General features: G+C 38.3%; 1 protein-coding gene across 29 annotated transcripts in view; it reads left to right on the top strand.

The window, feature by feature from the left end:
* Positions 1 to 16595, top strand: part of EPSTI1 (epithelial stromal interaction 1) — a 306029-nt gene that overhangs the window by 90366 nt on the left and 199068 nt on the right. For all 29 annotated transcript variants that reach the window (XM_077974437.1, XM_077974436.1, XM_077974430.1 and 26 more), the window contains 2 exons: positions 9091 to 9164; positions 14422 to 14521. In XM_077974437.1, coding sequence (XP_077830563.1) covers positions 9091 to 9164; positions 14422 to 14521 — 174 coding nt within the window. The remainder of the gene's footprint in view (positions 1 to 9090; positions 9165 to 14421; positions 14522 to 16595) is intronic.

Raw genomic sequence — 16595 nt, 5'->3', positions numbered from 1 at the left:
ACCATTTCCTCCTAACCACCCCAGCCTCTGGTAACCACGATTCTACTCTATTTCTACGAGATCAGCTTTTTAAAGTCCATGTGTAAATGAAATCATGTGGTATTTGTCTTTCTGTGCCTGGCTTATTTCATTTAACATAATGTCCTCCAGGTTCATCCATGCTGTTGCAAATGACAAGATTTCCTTCTTTTTATGGTGGAATAATATTCCATTGTGTATATATCCCACATTTTCTTTATCTGTTCATCCATTGATGGACACTTACTTAGCTTGATTTCATATCTTGGCTATTGTGAACAGTGCTGCGATAAACATGGGGGTGCAGATATCTCTTTGACATACTCGTTTTATTTCCTTTGGATAGACACCCAGTAGTGGGATTGCTGGATCATATGGTACTTCTGTTTTTAATTTTTTTGAGGAAACCTAATACCTCTTTTCATAATGGCTGTACTAATTTACACCCCCACAAGCAGCGTGTAAGGGTTCCCTTTTCTCCATATTCTTGCCAGCGCTTGTTATCTTTTGTCCTTTTTGATGATAGCCCTTGTAATGGGGGTGAGACAATAGCTCATCGTGGTTTTAGTTTGCATTTTCCTGATGGTTAGTCATGTTGAGCATTTTTTCATATACCTGTTGGCCATTTGTGTGTTTTCTTTCGAGAAATAGCTACTCAAGCTTTATGCTTATTTTATTTTATTTTTATTATTATTTTTGAGATGGAGTTTTGCTCTTGTCGCCCAGGCTGGAGTGCAGTGGCATGATCTTGGCTCACTGCAACCTCCGCCTCTCATTTTCAAGTGATTCTCCTGCCTCAGCCTCCTGAGTAGCTGGGATTACAGGAGCCCACCACCATACCCAGCTTTTTTTTTTTTTTAATGTAGTTTTAGTAGAGACAGGGCTTCACCATGTTGACCAGGCTGGTCTTGAACTCCTGACCTCAGGTGATCCACCCACCTCGTCCTTCCAAAGTCTAGGGATTATAGGCGTGAGCCACTGTGCCTGGCCCTTTTTGCTTATTTTAAAAATTAGGTTATTTGTTCTCTTGCTATTGAGTTGAGTACCTTATGTATTTCGGGTACTGACCCCCTATTAGATGTATAGTTTACAAATATTTTCTCCCATTCTGTAGATTGTCTCTTTAGTCTGTTGATTGTTTCCTTTGCTGTGTAGAAACTTTTTAGTTTGATGTAATCTCATTTGTCTGTTTTTGCTTTTGTTGCCTGTCCTTTTAAAGTCTTATCCAAAAAATCTTTGCCCAGACCAATGTCATGGAGCTTTTCCACTGTATTTTCTTTTTCTTTTCTTTCTTTTTTTTTTGAAACAGTGTCTGTCACCCAGGCTGGAGTGCAGTGGCACCATCTTGGCTTACTGCAACCTCTGCCTTTGGGATTCAAACAATTCTCGTGACTCAGCCTCCCAAGTATCTGGGATTACAGGTGTATGCCACCGTGCCTGGCTAATTTTTGGATTTTCAGTGGAGACGGGGCTTTGCCATATTGGCCAGGCTGGTCTTGAACTCCTAGCCTCCGGTGATGTGCCTGCCTCGGTCTCCCAAAACGTGGGGATTACAGACATAAACCACCGTGCCCAGCCTCCCCCGTATTCTCTTCTAGTACTTTTCCAGTTTCAGGTCTTACATTTAAAGTCTTTCATCCATTTTGAGTTGATTATTTTTTAACGCGTTTTATGAAAACTGTCAGATTGAGTTGTTTTTGGTATGTGATGAGAGAAAAGGATTTAACGTCATTCCTCTGCATGCGGATATTCAGTTTTCTCACTACTGTTTATTGAGGAGACTGTCCTTTCCCCTATGTTCTTGGTACTTTTGCCAAAAATCAGTTGGCTCTACATGTGTGGATGTATTTTTGGACTCTCCATTCTGTTCCATTGGTCTGTATGTTTGTTTGTATGCCAGTACCACGCTGTTTTGGTTATTATACATAAAAGTCAATTTGAATAAAGCAGAGATGGCAAATATTCCCAAATGCTAAAACTCAGTATTTCAGTAACTATAGTTCTATCCAAATTTACTTGTAAGTTTAATGCAATTCTAGTAATACATTTCAGTGGAATTTGAGGTAATTTGAAAATACTGTTTCTAAATTTCAACTGAGAGAATAATAATGAAATTTAAACTTTAGAAAAATATGAATAATAATTTATGGATTTATTGGGGTAAGGAGAACTTCCACTAGTCGACATCAATATATACCACAAACACTCAAGTACTGTTACTGGTGAGAGGATAAACTGAGAGGCACTTTGGCAACATCAAATTCTGAAGAGTTTCCCAAAAGTAAAAATGTTAGATCTAAAGGTATACATGTATTCCGAGGAAATAACGAGAGATGCACACAAGATGTATGTACAAGGTTGTTTATTTTTAACATAAGATTAATGGGAAATTTGAAACAGTTTGTTCAGTGATAGACGATTTGAAGGTTTTGGAGTTTGGAATAAATATGCAGCAATTATGACCACATTTTAATGACATAATAGAAATATGCTCACATATATGAAAATGAAAACAAAGATCATAAAATAGAGTGCAGATAAGTTTTGAAACCTACCTCCTCCTTGCATTTTGTGCAGGAAACATTTTTAGGTGGGAGACATAGAGCTGTGATTCCATGATTATTGTAACTGGAAGTTAATTTCTCTCTATGTTAAAATGATAGAACTAGCAATAGCAAGTACAAAGTTACAATTAGATAAGAGGAATATGTTTTGATGTTCTGTTATACAGTGGAGTGACTGTGGTTGACAGTGAGATAGTGTGCCTTACAAAATAGATAAGAGGCTTTGGAATATTCTCACTACAAATAAATGATAAATGCATGAGATCATGTACACACCAAGTGCCCTGATTTGATCATTTTGCAACATATATAGTATCAACATATCAAATTGTATCCTATAAATATGTACAAACTATCAATGAAAAAATTAAAAATTAAAAACTAACAACAGCTAGTAAGAGGAGAGTGTACACGACTTGTGTTATTTTAAAGCTCTGCTTCACCCATTACTATTTATTTCCCTTCATTTGGTTGGTACTCTGTAAATTTTGGGTGGTAGTTGGTGCCTTTTCCCATTCTTGATAGCCAAGGCCATCTTTCTCCTTCAAGGCAAAGGTATTACTGCGGATGCCTGAGAATCAGGACTTCTTTAAACTCTCCTCTCACCCCTGAAAGCTCTTCTGTGTTAAACCTTCAAAGGAAGGCATTCTTGAACTTCATGACTTCATGGTCTCAACTCTCCTGCTTCCACTATCCTTTCCCTCTCGTTGTGTTGAGAGAACATGCTCTCCTGGGAGAAGTTTGTCCTGCCAGGCAGTGGCATTTTCATGTTTACATAAAGCAGTCAAGCTGAACCATGTCGGAACACACACTGCTGGGATTCAGACATGGTTTTAAAATGACCCCATGTTCATCTTCAGTTACGACACTGAAACTTTGCTTTGGAGCATGCTTTCCCTCTAGCTCATCAGGTTTCTTAAGCATGCAGCCTTACACACCACTGTCTGTTGTATAGTTGACCCTTCTGTAGAACAGGGCACCATCAGACAATTGGAGCCCGGAGAAATGATGTTTGCAACCTCTTGCTGGAAATGGCAACCCCTCTTCTTCTTATTATTGGCTTGGGCTCCAAGCAGAGATATTGGTGCCATCCTGCAGCTCCCCAGCAGAGCAGCCCTCCTGGGTGAGCACTGCATTGGGTGGCCCCAGGCAGTGGCGCTATTTGCAGTGTTGTCCTCATTTACCATATACCACTTGGCCGATGTTTATAGGAAGTTCCATACTTTCAATCTCTAAGATGGTATTTTGTTTATCATATCACCAACATACCCTCCTTTGTGTGCAGCTCTGTATGGATGTAGGGGTTTGCATAGCACCATGATAAGACAATGCACGAACACAAAGTGTTGAACACCCTTCTCTTGTTTGCATTCCCTCCTTGTATTCCCGTGTCATGTGGCTTAAAGTTGTGTTTAGCGGCTCATTTCTTTTTACCTTGTATCAGAGTTGTTTCTGGGTCTGTCTGCCTCATTATACTGTGATTTACTTCAGGGTGGAGCTGTGCTGGTATCTGTACCTTTAGCATGAACCCAGGTATCTGGAAAATGGTTGGCGTGTGACAATATGCATTGAGTAGGCCAGGCCTTAACAATGTCTCAGATGTTGCTGTCATTGTCCTCCTGCTTAGAGCGCTTTGATGCTTTTCTTGTCCCAAGCTTGGTCCTTGGAACAAGAACAACTTATTTTTTATTTGCTTAACTCTAGATATTGAACTTCTGTGTGGGATCTCAGTAAATGAACCAAGAATATGCTTATAAGGCATGCAGACACATCCTCAGTGGCTGTCAGTTCAGCAGAACAAATTAATTAGCTGAAATTATCCTTCTTAGTATGGAAGAAAAACCAGCCTCTCCTTAGTAAATATGCTTTGCTAGTTATAGGATAATAATCCTGAGTGCAGCGATGCCAGCACCTTCCCTTCGGCCATCTGGAGCAATGTTCTTGCATGGTGATGCCTCATCAGCTCCTGTCCTCGTTTCCTTCCTGGTCTTTATCTCTTATCCCCTTTCCTTGCCTCCATAATAGGATGATGTATATTGCTCTCTTCCCATCTTCTTTTCTTCCTCCCTAACAGTTCTTAGCTTCATATGTAGTTTTTTGCTCTTTTATATCTGTCTGTGTTAAAATTTACATATTTATTGGGATTTTTAAATAAAGGAAAGTATAAGGAAACAGAAATAGCCTCTCACACTGATAATAAATTCCTACTGATGGTATGAGGAAATCATATATACACATGGTTCAAAAGTTAATAAACAAAACCTATGGAAGATAGTAAAGCATCCTTTTCTTGTCCATTCACACTTCAAGCACCGCTACCCGGTGTTAATTACAGTTAACATTTTCTTGTGTAGTTTTTCATTAAATGATTTGGATACACACCAGCATATAAAAGTCGAAATGAATGAATGTATGTGTTTTCTATTTATGTAGAAGCATCCCAAGAAAACGGCTCTGAACCTATCTTCTCTCACTTAATGTATCTTAGAGATCTCTCCATAGGCCCCCGCTCTGCCTTACAAAACATCCATCTTATTCTTTGTAACTGTTTCATTGTCTTCCATTGTGCTGATGGTCTCACTTATCATGCGAGTTTTTTGTTGGTGGGCATTAACATTTTTCCCTGAACTTTTACAGTTTCAATAATATAACTGTGACTATTCATATACATACATCTTTGAACACTTCTGCAAGGGATGTATACATCTTACATTTTGGTGCTTATTGCTAAATTGACCTCCAAAAACCAAATTCGGTTTCACTAATTTAGATGCTATACCAGAGTGTTTTCTGTCAAACTTTTCTGATTTTCTTCAATGCAATAGAAACATTTTATCTCATTGTTTTAATTTTTCTTTGATTTTGAGTGAAGATAATGACCATTTTGAACGGACAGGCAATCTGTAGTTTATCTGTGAACTGCCTGTTCCTATCCCTTGGCCCTTCTTCTGTTTGGTGGTTTTTTCCTCATTGGTTTATGTGAAGTCCTTACCCGCTTTCTGGGACATTTCCTGAGTCTCAACCTAAAATAGTCACTGAGCTACTGAATCTCACATCAGTGTGTTTTAATCCTCTGCCTGGGATTATAGTTGGATATTTTTCTCACTTGTTTATGGGTTGCCTTTCTCTAGAACATAAACTCTAAAGGAGCAAGGATCTCATCTATCTTGTTCACTACTATAGCCTATCATGTAGATGCAAGCCTGGCTCATAATAGACACTCAGATATTTAATGAATAAATAAATGAAAATGGAATTAGCCTTTGTGTATCCTAAACATTCATTAACAGTTCATTTTTAAATTTTATGGTGTTTTTTCCAAATGAAAGGTTTGAATTTTCATGCAGCCAAATTTATCAGTCTTTTTCTTTTTATAACTTCTGGAACTTCCTCACTCCAAGTTTATAAATAAATTCACCTGTGCCGCCTTTGAAAACTTCTATTCCCATCGTCTAGGCTCAAATCTTAGACTTCTATAAAATTTATTTAATCAAAGTTAAGGATCCAGTTTTGATCTTTCTTACAGTAGTTGGCTAGTCCATCATCATTCATGAAACTCTGTCTCCTGCACTGGTTTAGCACAACAACTCTATGATAAACTACATCTCCATATGTATCACGTCTCTTCTTAGACTCGAATTGTTTTAATTACTATAGTTTTATGACATGTTTTTTCTTCAACTTTTAAATTCAGGGGTTCATGTGCAGGATGTGCAGGTTTGTTACATAGGTAAACATGTGCCATGGTGGTTTGCTGCACAGATCAACCCAATACCTAGGTTTTAAGCCCAGCATCCATTAGCTCTCCCTCCCCCTACATCCTCCACTCCAACAGGCCCCAGTGTGTGTTGTCCCCATCCACGTGTTCTCATATGATGTCTTTCAATATTTGATGAAGCTGGTTCTTTCTCATTTTTTTGTTTTTCAGGATTTTTTTATGGCTACGATTGCATTTTTTTTCTCAGACAAGTTTCATGATCATTTTGCCAAGTCTGAAAAAATTATCTTAAAAATTATTTTAAAGTGACATGTCATAATATGCATATATATATATATATATAAAAATACTTTTTTTGTCTTTGTGTCATACTCCAGAACTAAGGAGAGTTTAGTTTGTTCAGAGTTCATTGTATTAAACTCAAAATGGGCCAGATACCAGAAGTTGGTCCTTGGAGAAATAGGGTTAATCAATGTGAGAATAATCAGCCTCCTTTGGCAAGAAGGGTTTAGATTTGTGCTTGGGTTACCACATATTCTGCTAAAGCTTTTGAATGTGAATGGGTCTTATAGTTCTGGACGTGACTGTTTATACTTGAGTATGATGAACCACCATGAAGATATCCTCAATTCCAACCATTTATTTTGAATGCATCCTGCAGAAGATTATTAGATACAAGAAAATGTAAGCCCCAGTCCTTATTTTGCTACTAATAAGCTATTTAGCTCTTGACAAGTTACTAAAACTTGTCTCTGATCCCGTTTCCTCATCTGTAAGGTGAGGATGATATTGCTCATTCATTTACCACATAATACTTTGTTTGCCTGCCTACCTTTGCAATTGTTGTTAGGATCAAATAATACAATTCTGGTAAAACTTATATTAGAAAATATTAAGGTTTTCTGGTTAAACATTGCACATCAAAAGCATTTCATTTGCTTATGTTTTATCACTCTTTCCCCATATACCACTAAAAATACAGGAATTTTTTTAAAAAGCCATAAGCCAACAAGAGTAAAAGAACAGGCTAGTAGACTGCAGCAAAGATACAAGCCAAAAATTTAAATCTGGAACTAGGTGGTCAGTGGTAACTGATTTAGTGGAGCAGGATAAGCCAGAACTCATTTGCAAGAAGCAGTAAGACAGAAGTTGGTTAAGTTCAGGAATCGGAGGCACCTGGTACCTTTGAAGCCTAGACTTGAAAACAGGAGGATGAATTAGAAACTTGAATGAGGAGCTATAGGATTTCTAGATCCCTCTCTCACCACACTGAATGTTAATAAAAGAAATGTTGTAAGAGAATGAGGCTGGGGGTGTACTATGAGAGGAAGTTGGGATGGGGTGGAGGTAGTAATAGAGACATCAATCTTTTTCCATTGTAGGTAGTCAAAAGACGATACAGGTTTTTAAACATTAAGAAATGAATAAACATGCATACTATTAAGAAGATAATTACTGACGAAACCACATGCAGGAATTGAAAATGATTGTGGAGACGAGGGAGAGGACAGGAGCTTCTTTCACATCGGTATACTTGGTAGTACTGATAAGGAGTACTAATACTTGGTAGACTAAAAAACGATCCTGTTGTACAAGAGTGAGACTTGAGCATAAAACTTGGCAGCTAGGTGCATAATAAATGCTTATCGAGTGGGCAAATATTATTCACTGATTCAAAAACTCAAATATTATTCAATGATTTCCCCTTGGTGTTATGTAGGAATTAGAGTTAAGTAATGTGCTTTAGGGATTGATGAGCAATTTATTTGGAATATCACAGTATAAGAAACAAGTCTTTTTATTTTGGGGGACTGTGGAATATTAGAGGGTCTTTGAACAAAGTTAATAAAATGTCAACCTGAACTCTGAGTTTTTTGTATACTTTTCATCAAGGAAGTTTGGGAGTTAAAACAACAATAGCAACCTTTTATTGGTATGTGTTGATTAAGACACAGTATTTTCTCTACCAGAAAGTCTCTCTGACTCAGGCACTGGTATATGACTTGGGCCTAATAATTTTCTTCTCTTTGCATTTTTTTTGTCTTTGAAATGGGATTAAAATTTATTCTGCCTTAGGGTAGACAGTTGGGTATTAGAGAAATCCTGGGATTGGTTCTTTGGTATAATACTGTAAACATAGTAGCTGGGTCTGGAAGTTAAGTTGCATCTTCCCAGAAGATAAGCAGACTGTTGGAAGCTAAAGATGTAGTTATAATAATGTGATTTATATGAAGCAAACTATCTCCTCCAGAGATCTCAAAGTTCTGCTGGTATTAAGAAGTAACTAACCAATAATAGGTGATTGCTTATTCTCCAGGATAGAGAATGTTTTATTAAGAGAATTGTACTACAAGATTGAGTCCAATATTTATTTGTAAGTTGCTATGAATTTATTAGGAAAGAAATGCTAGAGAAATAGCAAGAAATAGTATTGTGTGATATTCCTGAAGGAACTAATTTGATTTGTTTTTCTCTGTAAGACATAGATGAATTTGACTTACATTGTATTTTTCTCTGTTTGTGTTGTACCTATTGGTCTAGTATCTTGACCATGCACATTGGCTTTTAATCTAGCGATTTTACACTCACAGAGCAATTCTGTTTGACTAAGCCACAGTTATTTGCTACCTACGTATATAAGAAAATAATTTCACATCCAAATAGTACTTAAGTAAAAGTTTCAAAAATGAAATATTGTACCAGTTGAGGTTAAATATGTAATTGATTTGGGTGTCTTCTATACAACCATGTTAATTGAAAACCATATTTTAAAACTTTTATTGTTCCTAGAGTGAATTACTGGAACTTAAGCGGCAGCAGCAAGAGGAAGAAAGAGCCAAAGTCCACCAGACTGAACACAGGAGGTATAACTGGCTGATAAAATAAGCATCCTTGGTTAAATCAATTACCTACAAAGTTTGTACAGTGTTTTAGGAAAACATTACAGTAACATTATTATTATGGTTTTGGAATGTGTATTACATTTAAATCTGTTGTTGAGATGTGATATATGTATGAGGTATGCCAGCTGCTATATATATGAGCACACACACGTGTACATATGTGCATGCACACAAATATCCAATTTTCTTGGATAGGTGGCATAAACTCACATTAGGAAACTGAATCATGTTCTTAAGCTGTGTGTTCAATTAGGGTATGTTTAATTTTCCTTCCATGGGACAGAGCATCCTAATTTGAGATGATGCTGTACCATTTATAGACTTAATTAGAATAATTACGTTAATATAGATGGTCAGATACCCATACTTGAGTACAAAAGCTCAGACAAAAACTCATTAAAGTTATTTAATATTGACAAATACATTAGAGAAAAAAATCTTAGAACCATTAAGTAATTTTCAAATAGTCTGAGCACCCTCCATCTTAATCCTAATGTCAGACTTAAGAATACCTAGTAAAATATCATGTTACTGTTGGGACAGTGCCAATAAGCACCATATTGTCTGCCATTATTCTAAGATTTCTAGGGGGTACATGGGTTGTTGGAGTTCATTAGGGGTGTACTTGAGTATCTTGGAGAAGAATGTAAGGGTTTTCACAATGTAAAGGAACAAATTCTTTTGATAGTGAATGGCTTCTTTTATGTATTTAACCTTCTCACTGTCACTAATGTGTGTTTTTAAGTTATGGTGGTTTCATTTTCTAAATGAGAGACTTTAAAAAGCGTTCAGTGGAAGTGCCCTATTCTGATGGTGCCTCTAACTGTGGGCGGCGGGCTCACATTTATTTGGCTGGACTATGTTGTTCCCATAGTCCAGTCAAAATAGTTTTAAAACTACAAATGTGAGTTATATATTTTTTCTCATTTAAGGAAATATCAAAACTCTGATATGTTGGTTAGGCTATATTGTTGGATAAGATGGTGGTGGGGAAGGATGCTAACTATTTATTATAAAGTAGGCCATAATTTAGTCATTTTATTACTGTTTTCTTTCCTTCCTTCCCTCCTCCTCTCTCTCTGTCTCTCTCTCTAATTTGAGACAAAGTCTCACTCTGTTGCCTAGGCGGGAGTGTAGTGGTGGGATCTTGGCTCACTGCAACCTCTGCCTCCCAGGTTCAGGTGATTCTCCTGCCTCAGCCTCCTGAGTAGCTGGGATTACAGGCACATGCCACCATGCCCGGCTAATTTTTGTATTTTTAGTGGAGATGTGGTTTCACCTGTTGGCCAGGCTGGTCTTGAACTCCTGACCTCAGGTGATCCGCCCGCCTCGGCTTCCCAAAGTGCTGGGATTACAGGCATGAGCCACTGCACCTGGCCTATTTTTTCTTTAAAATACTTTCTGTTTAAAAAAAACACTTGATATTGTATTTATAAACTGATTGCCAGTAGTAGCCAGTTATTTCTCTGGACTTCTGAGGATTAATTGAACTGTAAGACTTTAAGCATCTTAAACAGTGATGTGTCACATTAATAGGCTCCATTGCTAAAATATTTATCTTTGATGGGCACCTAATAAACACCCAAGCTATTTGATTAGAGGTGGAAAAGATAACTTTTTTGTTATAGGAATCTTGGCTCTCATTCTTTATTTCCGTATTATTGAATACCTAAATATTGGTGGGGCTGTTTAATTTCTATATGTTATTTTCTCTTTCTTTTGATTCTACTTAAATAGATCCAATAAATGTATAGCTCCAAATTTAATCCAAGAAGAGATTTTTCTAGATAATAAACTCAGTAATTAGTTTTGAAGTCTCTGATCAAGTTATTAAATATATATTTTATGCTCTTCATCAATTTTTGAAAAGAGCTTACATTTGTATTGCCTTCAAAGCGTGCCATGAGCTTTCCCATGTTATCATGTGAGACTACATATTCAATGAACTCTTAATAAAATAGCCGTGTCCATTCTTACTCAAGGCAACACCACAAGCTATATAGTATGTGTGTGGGGGATGTAAATTAGGTTTTCTCCAGAGGCACAATTTTATTGGCATCAAAAAGACAACGTGCTTTCTACAGTTTAAAAGTTCACATTGCAGAAAACTCAACTCTGAGTGTTATAATAGAAAGCTGTGAGATTCCTGACAAGCTTTTCAGTGAACCTGTAATGAGCTTGGGTGCACCTGGACCTGACCCGTTGTAAGTATTTGAGTAGGAGAAGACAAGTAGAAACTCTGGCAAGAAACGAGAGAGCATGGGGGTCAAGGACTTGAAAGGATTTGGGCCGTGAGGTGAAAACTGGGATGAACTGAATTGATTTATTCAAACTTAAAGCATCCCTGAATAATAGTTTTTATCCAAATTAACCCTCAGAAGAAAACCCAGAGCACAACTTTGACCGCAGGAGCATGTATGCACTTTCTAAAACTATTAAACAAAAATAGAAATTGGTTCTTTTCCCTCCCATTTAGATTCTTGATAGGAATTGAGAGAAGCAAACTCTTTCCCCCCCATTATCTCTGGCTGACTCACACTGCCGTGGACATAGGCAAGTTGAGGACACTCCTATAGTATCAAAGAGTGCTCAACCACTCTGATGTCCTCTTAGTAACTGATGCTCAAAAGTGAATCACATTACCTTATGTCTTCGTGACAAGGCATCAGTCTTCGCAGGGTTTGAGTGAATTGAGAGCAATTGCCAGTGAGCTGTTTTGCAGTCTGCACTCATCATCCATGTTGTTTTCAGGGTGAAGAACGTGTGCCAGGAAGATTTGTTCATTCAGTAACTACATTATCAGGTCACGTTCCATAAAGGTTTAGTTCTAGGTCCCGGGAATAGGGCAAAACATGGCAGAAGGGGTCCCTGACCATATGGAAATTATAATCTGGAGGAGAGAAATGGAAGTCCACAATCAAAGGCACTGTTATTTCAGATGGTGATGTGTACTGTGAGGACCATATCACAAGGGGATGTTAAGGAAGAAACTGGAGGTGATAGGTTACTTAGGAAGGCCTCACTGCAGAGGTGCATCAAAGGAAAAGGAAGAACCAGCCACATAGAGACTGGGGGCAGATGCATGGACTTAGATGGCCTACGAACAGGGGAGAAGCAAGCGCAGAGGCTCTCAAGTGCAAATGAGCTTGGACTTTTTGAGTCCCAAGTGATGGGATTTTATGATTATTTTATTTTATTTTTGATTTTTATTATTTTTTTAGACAGAGTTTTGCTCTGTCACCCAGGCTGGAGTGTAGTGACATCATCTCCACTCACTGCAACCTCTGCCTCCCGGGTTCAAGTGATTCTCTTGCCTCAGCCTCCTGAGTTGCTGAGACTACAGGTGTCCATCACTGTGCTGGGCTAATTTTTGTATTTTTAGTAGAGATAGGGGTTTTGCCAGGTTGGCCATGCTGGTCTCCTGACCTCAAGTGATGCACCCGCCTCGGCCTCCCAAAGCGCTGGGATTACAGGCATGAGCCACCACACGTCACCCCATGTGATGGGATTATAGTGAGTGAAGAAGAGAATAATACTCAGTGAGGGAGGAAAGGTAGGCAGGAGCAAGATAACACATTTTATAAGCCAGTTTTATTCTAAGACCAATGGGAAGTCATGGGAGAATTTTAAGCTAAAGGAAGACAAGATTTCTTTCATAATCTAGTAAGGTTGTTGTATGGGGACTAGATTACGGAAGGTGGGAGTGAAAGTACTAGCAAGGTGAAGAGGAGATAGTAATTTAAACTAGAATGGTATCCATGGAAAGGAAAGCGTGAATTTAGGATGTGTTCAGGAGGTAGAGCTAACAAGCCTTGCAGTGGTTTGGGTGTGGGGTGGAGGATGCTGAATGAAAGCCCATCTTTGTTAATGACAAAAAAGACTGGATAAGAACAGCCCCAGGCATGTAGGCAGTCCAGGATACCAGTGGTTGTGTTGTTTAATGGGGAGCAGGGTCAGTTTCCTTTTCTTGATAGTCGAGTCTCCAGCGAAGTTGGATACTATTCTATCTGCATGCTGACAGATTCAGAGAAGGTGACTTAAACATGGAGCTTGGCAGTGAAACAGGCTGACTAGAATATGGCACTTGGATGGATTTTATGGTAAGACAGGAAAGAAGCTTTACAATAGCGGAGGTGGAACCACAGCCCGATGGGACCTAGAGTTGTTGAGAAACAGCAACTGAACCCACACACGGATGGCATCTTAGCTAGCACTGAGCAAGCACAGTCAGACAAAAACCCCCTCCAGCCTTTGACTTTGCCACCCAGCCTTTATTTTCCTCAAAGTTCCCAAACCTCCCCAGTCACCGGCCTGTAGCCACTCACCATGACCACATTCTGCTTATCTTCATGACTGAACGAGAGGCTCCTGTGACTGATTCCTGCCTTCCGTCCTTCCATAAATGTATATTTGCTGCTATGCACCAGGCGTTGTGTTTCTGCTTCCAAGAAGCTTAGAGTCTTATTTCTGCACTTCCTAAATAATCTGTTGATATCATAAGGTACCTATTGCAGTGCCATTTCTTCAGCTTCCAAGTCCCTGACTCTATTCAGCCATACATGGGCAACTGAGAACATGGTGTTACCTGTGATTTATTATTTTAAATTTAAAAATTGTAATATGAAACACAAAAAGGTCCATAAAGCAGATATTTATAATGATTCATTATAAAGTGAACAACCAGGTAGCGAGCTCCAGAAATAGAATAATATAACCATCACCCTACTACCTTCCATTTCTGCTTTTCATGTGTGGGGTTCACTTTAGCAAGACTGGCAGTGGAGTGCAGGGAACATGGGAAGGACATCTATCTTGCAACAATAATGCCATAGAGCTATCTTTGGTTCTTCTTCATGTTTTGGTTCGTGCTGAGGCTTCTTTCTCCAGCCTCTGAGGTTCATACCTGGCATGACTCTGAGGGCTGTAGTTTCTTTCTTGAACTAGGGTCTTGCTGAACTGGTAGGAGATGAGTGCCTGAAACTCCCAGGTTAAGAATTCATACCCTCTTTGGCTTGAGCCAAGATTGGCACCATCTCCAGTAAAGAGCGGTTAATAGCGTGTCATATGGTTAGTATGAAGAGAAGTTTCTGTAGATTTCTTCTGAGCTGAAGCCGGGAAGCTATCCCCACGGTCAGTTCACACAACACATTAGGTTCTCAGAAATCTCTCAGCTCTGCAGCAAGTTTTCTACTCACACACATTTTTCATTGTTTTAAAGGGTAAATAATGCTTTTCTGGACCGACTCCAAGGCAAAAGTCAACCAGGTGGCCTCGAGCAATCTGGAGGCTGTTGGAATATGAATAGCGGTAACAGCTGGGTGAGTTTTTTCTTTTCTCTTAAAAAAATCATCTTTGAATGTTGAAGAATAAAAACAATGAGAATTTTTAATATATGTTTTGGCCTTCTCCCCAGATATTATGTTTTTGTTGTTGTTATGCTGTTCAGCAGTGTGATGGGCAGTCAGCCAGGGGGATTACTGTAAATTCCACAATAGCTTCTGAGAGAGGGAGAAAGTCCTGATTTCAGCTCTGGCCAATCACAATAAAAAATGACACCTGCCCTTTGTTTTCAGCATGATTGCCTGGACTCTAAGGCTTTTTATCATCCCTTGCCCAGACCTACAAAAAAACAAATGAACATTTTTTTTTTCAGAAAGATTTTAAATGAAATATGGTTATAAAAATAATAAGCATTCTCTAGTAATACATTCTTTCAGTCAAACTAACACATCAAAGCAACCAGTAGTTAATTTTTCACTACAAAATGATTTTTTAAAAACCCTATAGCAAAAGGCACTTTTAAAAAATGAAATATCCTTACATATTTCTGTGATGAAAACCTTGCAACTGTGTTGTAATATGTGTTTAATGTATTTTGTGTGCACAATATATTATTGAACGAGCACCAAAGCTTTGGAATATATATAATTGTGAGGTTTGCAATGTGTATAAAATAAAAAACTGAAGACCATAGGCCTCACAGTTTAATTGAAGTCCAAGTGCGTAACTGCCTTCTCTCTCTCACACTCACTCCCTTTATATACACACACATCAGATAGAAATCTGTAAACTGGTGAAAATACAACAAAATAATCAAGTGCTTGCTGACCTAGAAAGTCTAGAGAAGATCTTCCTTTAATAAATACTCGACAGACCAACGATCATGTTTGAGAAGTCAATCTGTTAGAAATCTTATAGCATGTACCTTTGAAACACATCTAGTAATCTAGTAGTTTAAATGGATGAATGGATTTTATAAATGTATACATATTTAAGATAATTGAACATAAGCAAATTTGCAGAGAACGCTTCCTGGATGTATCTATTTATCCCTAATATATGCTCATTTGTTACACTCTGGCATTCAGAATAGGGACAGTATGGAACAGAGAAAATAACTGAAACGCAGGATCTTTGCATTGTGCGATGTGATGTACACATACTGTCTTGTAACAATATGTGAGTAGGAGTCATGTGGAAAATGGGCCATTGTGAGTTGAAGACATTATCCAAGCTTGTATAACTTAGTTGTGAAACGTGATTGGAATTGAGATTTTGTCAGGGCTTGGAAACACGCTGTATGGTTGTCATTTCTTCTCTATGGAAACGCTCTTAAAACTTAGAAAGTATCTATCTGCGGCTGAGGGGAAGATGATGGGAGGGCGTAAATGGATATCACATAGGCTTCTGAGGACGTGAGGATGTGGCAATCTGGCTCACCAATGACTATTGGCAGGCCTTGGTGAGCCACAAATCTCTGCTTAGATTCCTCACAGATCAAAGAGAGGAGCATTGTTTTCTCATGATGTAATAGCAAAGATGATTGGGTGAAATTTTTAGTAGGATGGCCATATCCAAGACCACAGGGCTTATCAGTGTTTTCCTTACTTAAAAGAAGCAGCAAGAGACATCTGGGAAGTTCCTCAGGCGCCCACCTTCACCTGTATTGACCTCCAGACATCTGCACTTCTGTGCTTGCTTTGCTTTGTGATTTATCTTCTCCACCTCCTGGAGGACTTTGTTCTAATAATACTCTCTCCTCTCTACTGAATTGCTGAATGTTCCATCTCAACTAGAACACTTCCATCAGCATAAAATATAAATCAATTATCAATTCTGTTGATAGCACATTTCCGAACTCTTGCTACTGCCCTGTTTCTCTGTCCTCCTTCAGACTAAAACATTAAAAGGTGCCTATCCTTGCTATCTCTAATTTCTTTATTTTTTCTTAAACCCACTCTTATCAGGTTTTAGAATCTACCCATCAAAAAGAATGTTCTTTTCGTGGTCACTAAAAGTGTTCACATTGCAAAATCCAACGATTATTTCTCAATCTTCATCTTTTGACTGCTCGCCATTCTTTGTCACGGTGAATCACTCCCTCTTCTTTGA

Source organism: Macaca mulatta, chromosome 17 (genome assembly GCF_049350105.2).
Source record: "Macaca mulatta isolate MMU2019108-1 chromosome 17, T2T-MMU8v2.0, whole genome shotgun sequence".
Lineage (NCBI taxonomy): Eukaryota > Metazoa > Chordata > Mammalia > Primates > Cercopithecidae > Macaca > Macaca mulatta.
The sequence above is the reverse complement of the archived record's forward strand: the minus strand, read 5'-3'. Positions and strand labels throughout refer to the sequence as shown.